General features: G+C 42.4%; 1 protein-coding gene across 2 annotated transcripts in view; it reads right to left on the minus strand.

Annotated features, from left to right (window-relative positions):
* Positions 1-20,414, minus strand: part of SCAPER (S-phase cyclin A associated protein in the ER) — a 419,051-nt gene that overhangs the window by 317,348 nt on the left and 81,289 nt on the right. For both annotated transcript variants that reach the window (XM_069765538.1, XM_069765539.1), the window contains exons 6-8: positions 17,034-17,150; positions 14,638-14,798; positions 12,938-13,203 (exon numbers count right to left, since the gene is read on the minus strand). In XM_069765538.1, coding sequence (XP_069621639.1) covers positions 12,938-13,203; positions 14,638-14,798; positions 17,034-17,150 — 544 coding nt within the window. The remainder of the gene's footprint in view (positions 1-12,937; positions 13,204-14,637; positions 14,799-17,033; positions 17,151-20,414) is intronic.

A 20,414-nucleotide genomic window follows, 5' to 3' on the forward strand; every position in this document is an offset into this window, starting at 1 on the left:
TATAATACATTTATTATTTAGGTTCAATTACGTACATACAGGCATGCCCAAAAGTGTTGGCCCCCTTGAAATTGTCCCAGAAAATGAATTATTTATCCAAGAAGATTATTGCAATTACACAGGTTTTATTACATACATGTTTTTTTTTCCTTTTGTGTGTATTTAGAACAACACAAAAAAAAAAAAAAAGAGAAAAAAAGGCAAATTGGACAGAGCGTCACACAAAGCCCCAAAAATGGTCAGGAAGAGCGGGGACCAGACCTTCATTCTCCTGACTGGTGGAGAGCCCCCATCTATCAGACATTTAGGGGACATCACTGCACTTGGACTCCTCCTTCCCAGTGCACTTCAACCCTGATTTCTCAATGGCTTCTGCACTAGATGTCTCATGACAAACACATGAAATCTACCTCAAAGGGAATCTGAAACCAGGATTTTGCTATGTAGTCTGAAAGCTGCATAATGTAGGGACTGAGACACTGATTCCAGTGATATATCACTTACTGGGTGGCTTGCTGTGGTTTTGATAAAATGAGTCTGTTGCAGATCTAGCAGTTTTCTGAATGCTGAGCCCACACCACGGAATGACAGCATTCTGCCTATGAACAGTGTACACAAAAAGCTGCCAATCAGTGGCGGGGGTGAGGTTATACAGAGCTCACAAATATGGATGACTAACAGACAGCAGGTATACTAGTCCTCAAGTGATAATATCCTGCTAATAAAACAGTAATGTTATCAAAACTATATTAAGCAGCCCAGTTGATACTGAGGAAAGCAAACCTGGAATAATATAATATCCATATGACAACTGATGGCAGCAGTGGGATCTGTGTGACGTCCTTGGTGTCATTCTTAACAATCAGGGACTACTAAAGACCCGCATTGTACACGCCAGGCGGAGGCCACTAACATGATGTGAACAGAGCCAATGACACTGAAATCTTTCCAGCCATTATTCTTACTAGTCAATGAAACGCTGCACTGATTGTATATCCAGCTAGTCCTGACTTATATACTGTAGATGAAGTATTAAATCAGAAAACCACAAAGATTTTGGATTTCCTTTTTTGTATGTCTGCAAACAATGAACAGTGCACATAGCCCCTAAAACACAGTTCCTATGCCAAATCCTATTTCTTCACTGAAGGTTTAACCTGCTTACAACAAATATCTTCAGCGGTTTGGGAAGTTTTCCGGAGCAAACCTTGGAAGGACATGAAGGATTCTCAATCCTATTACTCATTGAGACTCTGCCAGAGATTGTGCCCTGTAATCCCTAGGATGTTCTCTGCTTCTGTGCCTCCGCTGGTGAGGACTTCCTTGAAAAACATGTTTTGTACAATGATATCATTCACCTGAATTCTTTTATCCACTGTCACACTGGGTCACAGACTCTTGCCAGTACAGGTCTAATTTCTGACCCACAGGAGAAATAGCGCACACAAGGTTCACGCATTTATGTTAAAAGCACATATGGCCTTTTTAAAGACTGGGTTTACATCTGTGATTTTTTTGTTTTTGCAGCATACTTCGTAAAGGCGTAAGAAGAAACTATTTCAACGCATACATTTGCAGCACAAGATCATGCTATGGCGGGCTACGGATTGTTAAGTGTGCCACACACATTAGATGGCGGACTGATTTCCCAAACACAGGAACACTAGTTTGGCCGAGCAAATGGATCAGCGGTAGGAAATTGGACATGCCGGATCCTTCATTTCTCTTCCACGGCCCACAATGATGCTTTCTCTGCACTCCGAGCAGATTCCCAGGGAACGAAGCTTGAACCAGAAGCTGCGTTTTGATGACTGCAGGCCCTGAATCTCGTGCCATGAAAGATTATGTCCTCGTGCTGGGCAGTGCCAGCACACACTTTGTGGGCGGAGAGATCAGGCAAAACAGTCCTGTCCCGCAGGAGAAAACAGAAGCGGCAACCACAACTTTGAAATTTATACCGCAGCCCCATGTTTCCTGTGATGCTTATACCGCAGCCCCCGTGTCACCTGTAATGTATATATTGCGGTCCCTTGTCTCCTGTGGTGTATACCGCAGCCCCATATCTCCTGTGGTGTATATCGCAGCCCCATATCTCCTGTGATGACCATACCACAGCCCCATGTTTCCTGTGAGGCTTATACCACATCCCCAGTGTCTCCTGTAATGTATATATTGAAGTCCCTTGTCTCCTGTTATGACCATACCGCAGCCCCAGAGTCTCCTGTGTTCACTGTACCACAGCACCAGTGTGTCATGTGATGACTATTCTGCAACCCCAGTGTGTCATGTGATGACTATTCTGCAACCCCAGTGTGTCATGTGATGACTATTCTGCAACCCCAGTGTGTCATGTGATGACTATTCTGCAACCCCAGTATGTCCTGTGATGACTACTCCACAGCCCTTGTATTTCCTGAGATGACTGTGCCGCAGCATCTCCTGTGATGACTGTGCCGCAGCATCTCCTGTGATGACTATGCCAAACTCCCAATGTCTTCTATGATGACTATACCACGGCCCTGCATCTCCTGTGATGTTTATGCAGCAGTCTCGCATCTCTTGTGATGGATATGCCACAGTCCCATGTCTCCTTTGATGTATGTGCCCCAGTCCCATATCTCCTGTGATGTATTACAAAAGTTTTGGTGTCTACTATGTGATGTATTCAGCACACTCTGAATTTCCCATTTGATGTTTATAACAGTATGGACATGTCCCATATAATTTATACACAGCAGTCTCAGTCTCTCCTATGTGATGTATATACAGCAGTCTTGGTATCTCGTATGTGATGTATTCTGCAGATCACCCACTGCTTGAGTTTTATAAATATTATGTGAGCAGTGATGAATTTCCCACTGTAAGGAGACCTGCAGTACAATATACATTTGTGTTTGGTACAACTTACTGCTGCGAGTGCTTTACAAAACTTATCACAAAGAGTCACCTGCGCTCCAGACCGACGCAAATCTAGGAAAAAGTTACAAGTGTCATCCATACCACCTAACATCACAGCCGCACCAAAAAACAGTTCCAGCCATCACATTAGGGGCGAGATAACTAAATGCTTGACCAAACATAGCAGAGTAATTTTCAAGTTGATAATTTTGGACGGACTTGAAGGATGGTATAAATATCCAAATGGCCATTGGCAAAAAAAAAAAAAGTTCTCCCTCCCAGCTATACAGCAGGCTCAGATCATCTCCTGAACCTCTTCCATACACTTACACCTAGCAAATGATGCATGTCAAGTCATGAGTGGGATTAAAAAAAATGACAACTGTGCTTTACAGTAGTCATGGTATTGTCATCATCATTGACAGGTTGGAGATGAAAGGCAACACCTAACTACAGAAAGGATCAAGCCATTTGCAATAGTTGATGGTCCAAGCTCACCTCCCAGTACAGGTCATAGGGCATGCCTAGAATACATTTTACTGATCAGAAAATAAAAATAGGCTACAGTTAATGAAAAATATAGGCGATACGTTCTCTTTAAAAAAGAAAAATGGCATACACTGCCTCACAGATAAAATATTTTAGCGGTCTACCTAGAAGAAGCAGATGTTGTCTTTCTAAATGGACACGACTGCTCTACCCCAGTCTTGCTGATACAAACAAATAAGACAATCAGAGGTGATTATTCACCATTATAGTTATTAATGTTACTGGCCGTACTAATGACGGGGGCGGAGGGGGCAGCCTTCTCGGGAAGATCGCATCACTGCCAGTTCTCTGACAGATCAATACCTATTATATGGAGTTGTTTGGATGTTGATATAAACGAGTCACCAGCTCTTAGTGCTGAGTAATGAGACCTGTCCGGGCGATCTGTCATCACTTACTAACGTGCCTGAAAACAGCCAGCAGCCTTTCAGAGCCTAGTATACCATTCTTTCTTAGTTGGCAAGACACCCCAGATTCATCTCCGTCTCACTATTTACCATCGCTATTAAATGCATCATAACTCACCAGCAGCGCAAGCAAATCTCTGACAAAGCATCAAAAGGAAACAGCGGCAACAATTCTGCCCTTGTCTAGGAAGATTCATTCGCTAAACCAGCATTTACATCCTTTTTTTTCCCTGCGCTGAGAGTCTTGGCAAGACACTTTATTCTGAATATACAAGAGCATAAACATGTAAACCGTAAGATAAGATAAAATAGGTCTCTCCCCAGTGATGGAAACCAGAGCGGGGCACAATACAAGTGTTTAGTCTGGAGAAAACAAATTATCTACCGGTTTGTGTGCTAGGAAGCGCATCATTTGTAACTCAATGAACAGCGAACGCGGAGATAACAAGATCAAAACGCTGGAAAAAAATATTTTAAATCCTGAAAATTGAGGAAAGATCATCTATCAATTTCGTCATCAAGACAGACTAAAGAAAAAAGATTTGTAAGCAAACAAGAAATATTTATACAAGCAGTCTATAGAGAGCAAATCCCAGAAGGCAGGCTGTCAAAGAGCTTAGACACGTATACGAGTCACGCTAATCTCGGCAGAATAATCTCCTGGACGTGCTCCCCAGAGGATCATCCATGCACCTAGAATGGACTCATTATACATCAGCTCTCAATCAAGCATCAATCCTCATTCTTCAGTCCTACTTATAGGTATGTACACACACAGGCATTTTCACATGCACACTAGGCAATAAAAATGGTTTAGTTGTTCAGAAGTAGTTTGCGAATGTAGAATATTTGCTGTATATAACATACTGTTCTGGCCGAGAGTGTTGGCCACCTTGAAATTGCTCCAGAAAATGAGGTATGTCAACCAAAAAATTACTGCAATTATACAGGTTTCGTTATACAAGTTTATTTCCTTTGTCTGTATTGGAATAACACAAAAAGAGAGGGGAAAAAAAGGCAAATTGGACATAATTTCACACAAAACCCCAAAAATGGGCCAGACACAATTATTGGCACCTTTCCAAAATTGTGGGTATACAACTTTGTAACAAGCATGTGATGCTCATTCAAACTCAGCTGTTGCAAGTAACAGGTGTAAGCAATATGAAAATCACACCTGAAACCAGATAAAAAGGGGAGAAGTTGACTCAGTCCTTGCATTGCGTGTCTGTATATGGAGAACAGAAAGAGAAGAAGAGAACTGTCTGAGGATGTGAGAACCAAAATTGTTGAAAAATAGCAACAATCTCAAGGTTACAAGTCCATCTCCAAAGATCTTGATGTTCTTTTGTCCACGGTGAGCAACGTAATCAAGAGGTTTACGACCAATATCCCTGTATCTAATCTCCCTGGATGTGGTCGGCAGAGAAAAAGTAATGAAAGGTTGCAACACAGGATAGTCTGGATGGTGGATAAGAAGCCCCAATGAAGTTCCCAAGCAGTCCTGCAGACACAGGATGCATCAGTGTCAGCGCAAAGTACCCGTCGACATTTGAATGAAATGCAACTCCACGGCAGGAGACCCATGAGGACTCCACTGCTGACACAGAGACATAAAAAAAAGCGCTAGAATTTAATTTGCCAAAATGTACGTGAGAAGTCAAAATCCTTCTGGGAAAGTGTCTTGGGGACACAGGAGACCAAGATAGAGCTTTTAGGTAAAGCACATCATTCTACTGTTTACCGAAAATAGAATGAGGCCTACACAGAAAAGAACACAGTACCTACAGTAAAAAACGGTGGATGTTCAAAGATGTGCCGGCCCCGTTCACATAGAGTGACTGCAAGCTTGTAGTTTAAGACTGGAAGCCCCTTTAAGTACTATTGGGGTGTTTTTTTTTCCTTTCATCACTGCAGTGGTACCACCGTCTGTTCCCTGTGTGTAATAAAATACTTACCAATTGGCGTCTTCAGCTGATGCCGGCAGCACTCCACTCCCTTTCCACCATCTTGTAATCTCATTATGACTGACCAGCTAACGGTTACTAGCACTCAATATTGGTCTATGAGAGCCCTGTTCTGGCCTCGTTATGGCTCTCGTTGACTCCATTGAAAAGTGACTTCCGGCTCACTGAGCAAACACTTGAGCGATCCGGCCAGTCCCAACTCCGGTCATGTGGTGCAGAAAAGGACTGAAGCAGTGAAGGGATCAGTAAAAGATGACCACGGGTAAGTATTTTACTACACATAGAACAGACGATAGTGATACCACTTCAGTGCTGAACTTAAAACAAACAACAACGTGTGTTATCCGTTAAAAAAAACAGCACATGCACAGCAGACTCTGACTTCTGAATAAGGCCTAACACACACAGGTTTTACATGCAGATTTTGAAGCCCAAAAAAAGGGAAATATAATTTTTTAAAAAGAAGAAGCTACATTATTTTTTTCTTTTATTTATTTATTTAATTTTTTAAAACACTTTTGGTTTTGCTTCAAAAACACGATCAATGAACCTAATCAAAGCCTGAAATATGTAGGAGCATTCATTAGCTTCATCTAGGGGTTGTGCAAATTTGGAGTTTCTGTTTAGGTGGCACTAGAGTTCCTGTCCTTTTTCTTTCTAAGAATGTTATTTACACATTTAAATTCCCAAGGAGAGAATGACATGGCCTATAAATCACCCTAAGCCAACTTGGTCTTCCTTTTCAAAAATAAAATGTATCCCCCAGTAAGAGACTGATAAAGGGCAAATACCCCAACATATGTCTGCAAATGGAGTTTCTGCTCTGGCATCTTATCCTAAGTCATGTGGCAAAGCCCTTTAAAGAATCGATACTGACTATTCGAACTGCTATTTCCAATAGGTGACACTAGATTTTCTGTTTTATTTCTTGGAGGCCCTTTACATAAATTCCCAGGGGAGCATTGCATGGCCTATAAGTCTCACTACGCCTGCTTTGTGCTCTCCACATATAGATTGTTATCTCTTAGGACCCCTACATAGTTGACGCACATTCATAGCTGGTGTGTCATGTGTTATATCATAATTACATTTGTATTTTTAACAATTTTTTTTTTTATAAAATAGCAATATATATTAACTGAGGTCATCTCCTCTATTCTAAAATCATCCATGTCAGTACCATGGACAGAGCACAGGACAAGTAGTATCATTTTCCTGTAGCTACTTTGACAGCCTCATCAAACAGCAATCATACTGTATGTAAGAACACAGACGCTCCGGTCCCGATCTCGTCCCTACAGCTTCTGACTGACCGGAAGTCAGCGATAGCGGTCACCAGCTCTCAATGTGAGTCTAGGACGGTCTCCTTCTGGGTCTCAGACTTACATTGAGTACTGACTTTCGGCTCGCCCAGCCAACCAATGGAGAGTTCCAACAGGTCATAATCTGCAGAAGACAGCACATAATGCTCCAGGATGCATCGACAGTCTTGACATTTCATTGTACTCTTTATATTCAAGAGACCCTGTGCCAGATGCAGCAAAGAAGCCCCGAAACATAACCAAGACTCCTCGATGTTTCACAATAGAAACAATGTTCTTTTCTCTGTATGCTTTATTTTTGTGTATGTGAACATAGTGCTGATGTGACTTGTCAAAAAGCTTCTAGTTTTGTTTCATATGTCCAAAGGACATTCTCCCAAAAGCTTTATGGCTTTTTGGCAAGTTTCAGTCTCGCATTTTTTCTTATTTAATTTCAACACTGGTTTCCTCCTCAGTCGTCTTCCATGAAGCCCACTTTGGCCAAGACATCGAGAGATGGTGTAATTTGTCACTGATGTACCTGGGACTTCCTCTTTGGAAGTTATTCTGGGCTCTTTGGTTACCATTCGTATTATCCCTCTTTTCCATTTGTCATCAATTTTGTCAAATTGTCATAAAAAATTAGGTAGACGATGCAACGTTTTGGCCATAATAGACCTTTTATCAAGCCAGAAATAATATTATGGCTGAAATGTTGCATCGTCTATCCTATTTTTGCATCCTGGCTATGTGATTTTAAGGATGGAATAAAAGCTACATTTTATCCCTATATACTCTCTAGTGCATCAGATTTCTGGAATCTTTAATGTTTGTTAAAGCATGACAAATCAAAGAGCGGCAAAATACTGTAGTACCAAAACTACACACTCAAAACAGTGAAAAATAATGCAAGTAACCTAATATGCATAATAGATAGAGAGTTTTGATGTTGCAGATTTTCTGCAGCATTTCTACAACTACTCATCGTGGGGACGTAGCCTTAAAAAATGATTCCCAAATCCACAATGTGGTTTTAGCATAACGTACACATATATTTATCCTCATGTGCTAATATAACCCATTTTTAAGTTTGCCCCATGTTCCCCAGCTAAAGATAACCTTCCAAGATCTATTTACCCTCCAGTTGCCACCGGAACAGTCCTGTAGCTCCAGCTCATGGTCGGTGGATTATGTGCAGTGCAGGCTCTCTCAGCTGGCATCATGCCAGCATAACTGTGCTCGGTCTAGAATAGAGTGTGTCCCCTGAAGGATGACGTAACTGAAACGGGCTGAACCTCCTTCATTATAGTGCAGGAGTTCATTTCAGGAAGCAATGGTGTTGCTGATAACTAAAAAGTGATGTACCGCTAAGTAAAAAGTTATGTACTGCAAGTGGGGTTCTGTAGAGTGGGTGAGAGGATAAACTGCAAAATGGGGCTCTGTTTAGAGTGCCGAGAGGAGAGATATACTGCAGGAGGGGACTGGAAGAAACAATGTGCTGCAGGATGGGGCTCTGTACAGATGATTGAGAGGATATACTGCAGGATGGGGTTCTATGTAGAGGGATAATAGTAGACAGAGAGTACAAGATGGGGCAGAAATGAGTGATGTACTGCAAGATGGTGCTCTGTACAGACGACACACTCCAGGAGCAGGGCTCTATAAATTGGGCTGTTAGGAAAGATAATGCACTGCAAGATTGGGCTGTTAGGAAAGATAATGCACTGCAAGATTGGGCTTTATATAGAGGGGCTGAGATGATATACTGCAGGATGGGGCTATGTACAGGGGCTGATATTAGCTGAGCGGTGTTTGTGGCTTGCTGCTGCGACCAGTGATATGAAACTGCAAATGATGCTCAATTGATGCATAATGCAAAGAATTATCTTTTGTGATATGCATGAACAAACCAAGATTTGCAGTTTCACAAACCTCATCAGTTAGAAGATACATAGCTCTGCAGTGCTGTTGTAGAAGGGAGATGAGCTCTGTTATAAACAGCTAATGATGCAAAACCTCGGTGCAGCTACACGGACGTAGGTGGCAGAAGACATAGTCAGTCAGGGTATTGTACAGGAGCAGAGTGCACAGAAGGATACGATGAATGTGACGCTTAGATTTGTGGGGCTAGTCAGGAGCACACTGGACAGGGGTTTGCATTCCTATGGAAAAGCAAGGTGCTGTTGGGAACTGTAGTCTTAGGAGATAAGGAAAGCCCATTATGTTTTGTGAAAGGGGGACAGACAGATGAAAAAAAAGACACAAAAGGTTCAATAAAGTTAGCATTCTATTGCCTGTATGCCCATATTAATAGCGAAGATAGGTCGAATGTGGTGACAGATTCCTTTTAAAATCTAGGTACTGTTCTATGGTCTTCTGGTGACATATCATTAGCTCTGTCATCTAGGAAACAATGTGGTCCTCATACAGACAACTGCTCCAAGAAAAGCAGTCAGTGATGTTTGCAGCAGACAATCATATCATGTCTCATTTTCAACGATGTCATGAAATAGACACAAAAAACTTAGATGCAATGGGCATCAGTGACACTTTTTGGAAGATATTTTTACACTGCTGACATGAGAGCATCACATGAACTTTAAACCTGCAGTATGCCCGTTATGCCACTGATCTGGCGCACAACTCATTCTCCCGTATAACCCTCTGTATCACCATGCTTGTATTACCAGGTTACTGCCACACAATGCATGCTGTATCCCTTTAATCTGTGTCAGCGGCTGGCTACAGGAAAATTCATTGCTTGTTCCCTATCAGTTTATTCTTTAGCAATTTGCTGCCAAATTATAACAAAACTTTGGCCGAGCACTGATAGTCGATCATTCATACCCGAAATTTCCACTGCTGTTGTCCTCCAGCTGGGAGCTCTTCTGCACAAATATCTTGTGTTTGCCAGGCCCAGACATTCCAGCCACGGACTAGTGCGAGCTTCATTGTGTGGAGCAAATGACAAGCTTGGCTCAACACTGGGCCAAAGTAACTGCATTTCTTAGTAATTAATCCCTGGACCACCACAGCAGCACACTCATCTAATGACAGAAACATCCTTAACCCTTTATCATCCACTCACTCTTTTAACACTGAATGGCTTTCCATGAGCTGAAAGTTATTCTTATGAATGTAGAAAATAAGAAATAAAGCATCTCTCACTGTTTTTACCCAGTATTCATTAAACTATGGTACACCGAATAGAGGATACTGAATGGTAAAAGTATAAATTCTTTATAAAACAGCATCTGACACTTATTTTTGAGGAGCTTTCTTATCTGTTAGATAAGCCACATATATATGGATATCCAGGTTCTTGAAAGCTAAATCCATGGCCACCTTTATCCTATATCTGTTGTTGCTGCATTCCCAATAAAGTCAGCATCTGCAGAGGTAGTTTCCCATCCCAGAACCAGCCTTTCTAGTGTGATAGCTCATTGTCTCTCCCTACCTGGCGCCTGCAGTCACACTCAATCTAGCTAAAGAGACTGGTGCTGGGTGGGGGAACAAGCTCGGGAGGCAGAGGCTCAGGAAGTGCTCTATCATGTCCAGAGCACTTAGAGCGGTTGTCCACTACTAGGACAACCCCTTGTCATTCCTCATGTTTGGCCTTGTCAAAATAAACACTCCCTTTCAGCGGTGATGGTACTCGTGTTCCCTGGGCTCTCGTGCAATTGCTACGACACGTAAGCATGGCACCCAATCCCTGCTGGCGTCACTGCCTTCAGACAAATTGAATTTCAAGAGAAAGTCCAAGACCAGCCACAGCCCTGGCTTCCTGTTGATGTTCAAAACATCCGAAGGCGGGGACAGGGACGCCAGCGCTGATTGGGATTTGCATATGAATTACATTTTTGCTTTCTCTGTAATACAGCAACAGACAGAAGATATAAAGATGCTACTAAAATGTTAGTTCATGCCTTCATCATCTCCCACCTATCACACATCTCCAGTTCATCCTTAACCCCACTGCCCGATTAATCCACCTCTCCTTGCTACTCCTCCGCCCAACCCTTCACTGGTTTACAATCCCCTACCGAATCCAGTTCAAACTACTAACAATGACTTACAAGAATTTCCATATTTTATCTCTCCGATACATCTCCAAACGAATTTCCCTATACCTCCCCATAAGTAATATCTGATCTTCCCAAGACATCTTGCGGTCTTCTTCTCTTTAACGTTCTGCACCCAATCACCTTCAAGATTTCTCCCAGGCATCTGTCATCCTCTGGTGCCTCAACAGATCCAATTATCTCCCACATTTGGGCCTTTCAGATGTAACCTCAAACCTCATCTACTCAAAACCACCTACAGCCTGTGATAACCCCGCTACCACCTCATGAACCAATTCCCTGTAGATTGTAAACCCATGAGGACAGGTTCCTCTCCTCTTCCATACCTGTCAGGCAGTCTGCGATGCTGCAGGCCTTGGGTGGTAGAAGTGGGTGACCCATCAGTGCGATACTGCGAGACCAGGGTCGGCAGTGAGGCAGAACAGAGTGCACTGCTTTCCCGGCAGCCATCTTCCTAAAGCCGTGGTCCGCCTGTGGTGGCGCATGCGCAGACTGGGATTTCGGCCCAGCCAAGATCTCAATCTGCGCAATAATCACCAGAGGCGGCCATTTCCCTGAAGCCCACGATTTACGGAAAATGGCCACTTTCGGAGGCGTTTAAGCAGACTTGAGATCTCGGCCGGGCCGAGAAAAGCAATATACTCCGACCTGCCTCACCTACGACACCGCTTCTGCTGCCGCCAGCTTCCTGAGCGAGGGACCCCACCTCCCGTGATCCCACTACACCACCGCCACAACCCACCTGGTAAGCTACAATCTGACTATAAGACGCACCCTCCATATCCCCCCAAATTTTGGGGAAAGTGCATTTTATAGTCTGAAAAATACGACTGATGTCAATTAATCCGTTTCTACCACAGACAATTTTTATTTTGTCCCCTTCTTCCAAGGGTCTTGCTTTTACAGCATTCATTGTGCATTAAAAATTACCTGGTAAAATGATTCTCCCAGTTAGTAGGATTACAGCCACACCAAACTCGTACAGTTTTAGCATGATGAAACTCAGAAATTTGGAAATGGGAAAAAAAATAGTAAAAAAAAATGTTTGTGTTGCCATTTTCTGAAACCCCTAAATGTGTTAATTTTTCATTGATGGAACTATGTGAGGGTTTGTTTTGTGTATCAAGCTGTAGTTTTTCTTGGTAACATTTTAGTGTCCATAAGAGGTCTTGATTGCTTCTTATTGCATTCCTTGTGGGATGTGAGGAAAGTGAAAAACAGCAATTCTGTCATTTTGATTATTTCTTAGATCATTTTATATTTTGATTTAACAGACTTTTATGGAGGTGGATACTGTATTTTTTTTGTAAATGTCTCCATTCTTGGGGTGGGGGGGACTGGAATTTTCATATTTTTAAAAAATACCACACAAAGAGGGGCCAAAAGGCGCCTGATGACTACACACACCTTGGGTGTAACTGTCAAAGATTGTTAGCAGCATTTAAGGGGTTTGCAGCAATGAATGGAGCTTGCTGCCATTACAGATAGATGCAGGGTATGGTTTGGGATCAGCTCGTGAACTTGCTCCATAGACCCGCACCCGACAAGCAAAGTACATATGTGGTGGATGTCAATGAGGGGTTAAATCCATTGATTCAATTTTGCAAAAATTGTGGTGTATGTAGATAACTTTCCAATTCACAAAACCCAAATAGATCAGTTACACAACATTATAATGAGGCATCTAAGATTACAGAAATAACCACCACAAAGGACATAGGCACACAACTTACCTGGGTGACTTCCGTCAGAGGGATTTCACATGGACATAGCAATTCCTTAGGGGGTGGTTCAACAAGTACAGGAGGGAGTTCTGACTTTGCAGTCTCTTCTGGAGCCTCAATTGGAGCTTTAGTGCAGTTATTTTCCTTGTCGCTGTCATCTCTTAGCTTATGCTCGGTCACCGATGGAGAATCAGACTTGATAGTCATAGCCGAGGATCTGGACCGAACAGGCCTGCCACGCTGCACAGTCTCCCATCCTTCAGCATCAATCTGATCTGCAGCCACGACAAGATAAAAGACAAAAAAATGCTGCATGCCACCAAGGTAATGTGTATAGGATAAAAGGAAGCTTCATCATTGATCATACAAAGGCTGATCGCTGCCATGATGACAGGAGGATCAGGAACGAATATTTGGAAAATTGCTGTCCATTTATACATGCACTTCACAGTAATGTAGCAGGTAAGAAACACAAAATAAATAAATCCCTGTTTACCCTGTAAACAGCTTCAAAATGAGTATTTGACTTCACAATTTATATCTAATAAAAATTCTAAATAAAAGTTGCAATAAATAACTAAATGGAAAACTTAACGAGGTATTCCCATATCAATATGTAGTAGTAATAATATTAGCAAATATCCCTTATTAGAAATGTGATCTAGTTCTTTGGATTTGCTATGTTGCTTTCCCCATGTGCAGGGCATTGCAGTCGCTTAGGTATCCATGGATACGACCAGTAACTAATTGTCACTATATATGAGTGGTCGTAACCATGGACACTCATGCTACTAGGCTACTACAATGCACTGCCCATGGTGTAAGCGACAGTGAATCAGAAGAACTAGACTGCAATTCTAATTGGAGGTATTTGCTAATATTAGTACACCTTATACATATTGGGATAAGTTCTAGGTGATGGAAATACCCCTTTAAAGATGGTATGTCACTGTCAAATATTAGCGGTAAATGAAAAAGTCCCGTATCTCTGGAACTGAATAACGGCTTTACAAAAAAATACTCGGGAGAGCAGAGAGAATAAAATACAAGTAAAAAAGTAGTGACTTTTAACCTGGTGACAGATCTTCTTTAAAGCGTGTATCAGTATTATTGATCAGTCGCTCTAGATGCATTTACCATACAGGCATACTTTCACAATTTCCGCCAACCCCGTGCTTTAACAAGGGTTAACTGCCTTTCGTTTTGGAGATTTAATGGGTTTGAGGTTTCTAAACAGATTCTTAGGACGGTCTTGTAGTATTTTGCTGCATTAAAGCGCTTTTGGGTCTTCGAAATCTCGCTCTCCTTAACTTTGCCGAGTATCCTGTAATTTCTATTCATAAAGCAATTTGGTCGGAAAACAAAGACACAGGACTAGTGTTCCCTGCTGGAGCCTGTCCACTTCACTTCCTGATCCTCGCTGATAGATTTATGACTAGGATAAAGTCGAAGGTTTAAGAGGCAGAAAGGGAGGTGCTCTGTAATATCTGCTCAACACCGGTGGAAACAGTAACGCAAAACATAACCGCTACATTCACAAACCCACCACCCACACACACAAAGTAATGGAGATTCATTAAGGTACCTACGATGTAAATATATTCAAAATCACTGTATACAATAGAGATAAACAGAAAATGAGTAAATCTATTCTACTGGTGATCTATAAGCGCAGCCACCACCGGCAATGACAAATAACCGTTGCTCACCGTTCTCCTGCAGAGGCCTCGGCTTGGGAGCTGATGTGCAGGAATGGACAGTCTCTGGGGCTGGATTCCTTGGAGAAGATCCATGATTTGCTTTCACTTTATCAGCCCAGCTAACGCCAGAAGGAGTCAAACGTCCAGGATTTAAAGCGAGTGTAGGTCCTCTGTAAAAGCACAACGCACGAGAAAGAAACGATGCTAAATGCACACAGTGTACACTATACACACATTACAACAATAGTAATTACTTCACTATGTACCCAAATACACACGCTTACAAACTAAGATCATGTTCACACAATGTGTTTGCAATGCAGGGTTGCTTTTTTTGCAGCAATTTTCTGAAAAAGCAATAAAATTGCTACTATTTTATGACGTTTTTGGAAAGTTTCCGGAAAAAAACGCATCATGAAAACGTGGCCAAATATGATATTACAGCTATTATTTATAATATTATATGGTAACTGGGCTGTATAGACGTCCAAATCTAAGATGTTTCAAATGTCATTAAAATAACTTATGCAAATACCCTCTAAAGAGGAAGAGGACTAGAAACTAGGACCCCCTACAGGGGTAGCAATCCGCAAGGTCAACATCGGCCCTTTAAGGAGCCTTGCCACCAGACATTGTATGTGTAAACATGTGTTTCAGAGTGCTTGCCCCTCATCAGTGCAAAGCATTAAAAAGGTTATCAGGTCGACATTAACCTTTAGGAATGCTACCCTATAGGTGGCACTAGAGTTCAAGCCCTCTTCCTCTCTGAAGAGGAAATTTGCATATTTAAATTTTCAAGCGAGCATTGCACGGCCTATGTGTGTGCTAATGTGAACTTGGTACTCTCCACATGGAGAAAAGTTCTCCTTTAGCCACTCTCTCAGAGGTCCCTCACCTAGACAAATCAGATCTCCTGCTTTCCACTGATAAAAGGCAAATACCCCAGAATGTATCGGCAAATTAAGTTTCTGGTTTGGCAATATTATATTAAGTCACGTGATGAGACTCGTTAAGGGGTCGATCATTCAATAATGACTTATAGGATTGCTACCCAATAGATGGCACCAGAGTTCAAGTCCTCTTCCTCAAAAAAAAAAAAAAACTGTCAAATTTACAGGACTCTAAGTCATCTTATGCCAGCTTGGCACTCTGCTCAAGGAGAAACGTTCCCCCTTACTCCTTATCAGCACTTTGAGAAATACGGTCCTTTAACCCCTTCACGACATCCGCTGTACATGTATGGCACAAGTCGGAAGCGGGTGTATGGAGCAGGCTCACGGGGTGAGCCTGCCTCGTACTCAGCAGGTGATGGCTGTATGTTACAGCTAGGACCACCCGTGATTGTTAACCCGTAGTGATGAGAGAATGTGCTCGCATAAGATGTTATCTGAGCATGCCCGGGTGCTATCGATGCTATAGCATCTGTGTATTGCACAAGCAATCATATAATCACAGCTTCAAGTCCGCTATAGGGACTAATAAGAATAGTGAAAAGTATAAATAAAAAAAAAAAAAAGTTTTTTTGTTTTTTTAAAGTTCAACCCCCCCTTTACCCTCCATTAAAAATGAAAAACAATGAAAATAAAAAAATAAGAAAAAACACACACATGTGGTATCACAGAGTTCAGAAAAGCCTGATCTATGAAAATATAAAAATAATTAAAACGATTGGTAAACCTCATAAACTGAAAAGATTCAAAAATGCCAATATTAGTTTTTTTTTTGTTGCTGCAAAGTGATCAAAACATCATATCAATCCCGAAATGGTATTAATAAAAATGTAGTCTCGCCTGCAAAACATAAGTTGTCACATAGCTCCATCGACCGAAAAATGAAAACACTTCAGGTCTCAGAAAATGGCGACTCAACCCAAAAAATTTGGTGGAAAATTGATTATTTTTTTTGTTTTCACCACAAAATTAATAAAAACCTGGACAAGTTTAGTATCACCGTGATTGTACCGTCGAGCAGAATCACATTGTGAGGTCATTTTTTACCACAAAATGTGCACCATGAAAACAATTCCAAAAAACAATGTTAGAACTGGAGGTTTGTTTTTTTTTCTTTTTCACAATTTCTCCCCACGTGGAATTTTTTCCCATTTGGTAAAAAATTAAAAATTACAACTTGTCCCACAAATAAAAACAAGCCCCCATACTTCTATATGCACAGTGCAGTAAAAAAGTTATGGCTCCGAGAAGAAGGAAGGGAAAAAGACAAGATAATAAACTGGCCGTGTCGTGAAGGCGTTAAATGCATTAAAACCTTTGATATACATCTATGTTTTACACCAAATATCTGATCTAGTAGGACACTTTACGGATCAGAAAGTGCAGCACAGACATTAGTGAATCATACAAACTAGTCACTGCTTTGTATCATCATGGTTATATCACTGATCATACCCAAAGTTAAGAGCCCTCCTTGCACTTGAGGTGGAGCTCACTCTGTCAGATGACGGACTGGGCAAGACATGACGTCCAGGAGACATTTTCTTCACTTCCCATGCCAAAGAGGTAGGTCTATGGAATAAAGATTAAAATTGTAACAAGCAAGGCCCAAGTGAACGCTAATAACAACTTACATACAGTAAGAAATAAGGCACATATGATAGAAACCACAACAAAGACCAACAGACCCCATACAAGTCCATGATCTCCACCATGCACCAGTGGTATCTGACACCGGGCTTCTGTTATTGAAAAGCACAGCCTGATAGAAGTGCAGGGACCAAAAATTAGATGAGACAAGAGAGGGACTTAAAAAGGATTTCTATTCTGCAGATCTTACATAGTGAACAGATAATATAGCTGATAATACAGTGTCTCGTAATTGGTGTAATTCCTCGCTAATTACTGGCATTAGCCAGCCGTTCTTCGCCTCAGATAATTAAGCCTTGCATCCTTTGATTGCTGTATGATAAATAATCCAGGAACTATTGTATTGGCCTTGTAAGCAGACAGAAGGAAAATTACTATACCCCAGAGGCAAGCGTGGTGTGTAAAGTCATACATGTGGTCATTCATTAATCCTGTCACACGGGCGTGCCATCTCTAGTCAGGGTGAGCACATGAAGTCCCTCAGAGACATAGTCAACCTCTTCTGATGACATTACGGGTACAGTGCACACAAAATATAGCACAGTATGTACAACACAATGGAAAAAAGCTTATCTAAGGAATAGACCATACTTAGTATTTCAGTCTTGCTCTCTGTGAGGGATCAGAGCTGTCAGTCACGGACAGAAATGCCTATAAGTGTGGAGATTAGTCGGCCAATGTGACTCCACAATCTATGGACCAGAAGACAGGTCCATGAAATGTGGTGGTGGGAGCCACTTATTAGCACAAACTCCGAGACAAAAGTCCTAAATTTTGATTCGTCTGGAAGGTACTACATTTTTTCTATACTGAACTATTAGCGAGGTTTCAGCCAATAAAGCCCATCCAGTTATTTTTGCTTAGTAGAGTGTGGCAGTGGTGACAGTGATTGGGAGGCTGATATGAATGCCACCCTATGGGGCATAAAGGGAAGCTTGCCCCCATTTGGCAGACAAAAATCCCTGGACAAAGTTGGATGGAATTTGCAGGCGGATGGATTTGCAGGTGGAACAGTGCTGTCCGACAATCCAAAGGGTTAATAAACCTGTCAATTCCGTGTTCAGTAGACTCTTGCCACTGTGCAATATGCGCAGTGACAGTGTGCTCTTTCACCAGCTCTCATCATAAGTAACAACATAGCAAGAAAGTGCATTGTCAGTGGGCATTGTAAGAAAAATACCCAGAGTGCTGCCCCCACAGCTTGGATGTAGAAAATACACTGCTCAAAAAAGTAAAGGGAACACTAAAATCCCACATCCTAGATATAACTGAATGAAATATTCCAGTTGTAAATCTTTATTCATTACATAGTGGAATGTGTTGAGAACAATGACCAAAATCACTAACGACCTACTTACCGCCAAAGCTACTTGACAATACTCTGTACTCCTCCTTCTAGACCTGTCCTCTGCTTTCGACACAGTTGACCACTGCCTCTTACTACAGATCCTCTCCTCCTTTGGCATCAAAGACCTCGCCCTATCCTGGATCGCCTCGTACCTTTCCAACCGCACATTCAGCGTTTCCCACTCCCATACTACCTCCTCATCCCACCCTCTCTCTGTTGGAGTCCCCCAAGGCTCTGTTCTAGGACCCCTACTCTTCTCAATCTATACACTTGGCTTGGGACAACTCAAAGTCCCATGGATTCCAGTACCACCTCTATGCTGACGACACTCAGATCTACCTCTCTGGCCCAGAAGTCACCGCTCTGCTGTCCAGAATCCCAGAGTGCCTATCAGCCATATCCTCCTCCTTCTCCTCTCGCTTCCTCAAACTCAATGTGGACAAATCTGAACTCATCATCTTTCCTCCATCCCACAAATCTTCCTTACTTGACCTATCTATCGCAGTCAATGACATCATGCTTTCCCCTGTACCCGAAGTCCGCTGCCTCGGAGTAACCTTCGACTCTGCCCTGTCCTTCAAACCACACATCCAAGCTCTTTCCACCTCCTGTCGCCTCCAGCTCAAAAATATCTCCAGGATCCGTCCTTTCCTCAACCCCCAATCTACTAAAATGCTTGTGCACGCCCTCATCATTTCCCGCCTTGACTACTGCAACATCCTTTTCTGTGGCCTCCCTGCTAACACCCTTGCACCTCTCCAGTCCATCCTTAACTCTGCTGCCCGACTAATCCATCTCTCTCCTCGCTACTCCTCCGCTTCCCCCCTCTGCAAATCTCTTCACTGGCTCCCATTCCCTCAGCGTATCCAGTTCAAATTGCTAATACTGACCTACAAAGCCATCCACAACCTGTCTCCTCCATATATCTCTGAACTAATCTCTCGATATCTTCCCTCACGTGACCTCCGGTCCTCCCAAGACCTCCTTCTCTCCTCCACACTTATTCGCTCCTCATCCAATCGCCTCCAAGACTTCTCCCGAATATCCCCCATCCTCTGGAACTCTCTGCCCCAACACGTCCGACTATCAACCACAGTCGGATCCTTCAGACGGAACCTGAAAACTCATCTCTTCAGGAAAGCCTACAGCCTGCACTGACACCGCTGCTGCCTCATCACCAACGAAGCTACCGCCTCACCAACACCGGAGCTACCGCCTCACCAACACCGGAGCTACCGCCTCACCAACACCGGAGCTCCTGCAACCCTCAACCTACTGTCTCCTTCCCCATAATCCTGTAGAATGTAAGCCCGCAAGGGCAGGGTCCTCGCCCCTCTGTATCAGTCCGTCATTGTTAGTTTGTTTACTGTATGTGATATTTGTAACTTGTATGTAACCCCTTCTCATGTACAGCACCATGGAATCAATGGTGCTATATAAATAAATAAATAATAATAATAATAATAATAATAATAATAATAAACAATAAAACCTAAAAATGATCAAGGTAAATCACAACTATTATCCCATGGAGGTCTGGAGTTGGAATGATGCTCAAAATTAAAGTGGAAAATGAAGTTACAGGCTGATCCAACTTCAGTGGAAATGCCTCAAGACAAAGAAATGATGCTCAGTAGTGTGTGTGGCCTCCACGTGCCTATATGATCTCCCTAAAATGCCTGGGCATGCTCCTGATGAGGCGGCGGATGGTCTCCTGAGGGATTTCCTCCCAGACCTGGACAGTCTGTGGTGCAACGTGACATTGGTGGATGGTGCGAGACATGATGTCCCAGATGTGTTCAATACAATTCAGGTCTGGGGAACGGGCGGGCCAGTCC

Source organism: Ranitomeya imitator, chromosome 4, assembly GCF_032444005.1.
Source record: "Ranitomeya imitator isolate aRanImi1 chromosome 4, aRanImi1.pri, whole genome shotgun sequence".
Lineage (NCBI taxonomy): Eukaryota > Metazoa > Chordata > Amphibia > Anura > Dendrobatidae > Ranitomeya > Ranitomeya imitator.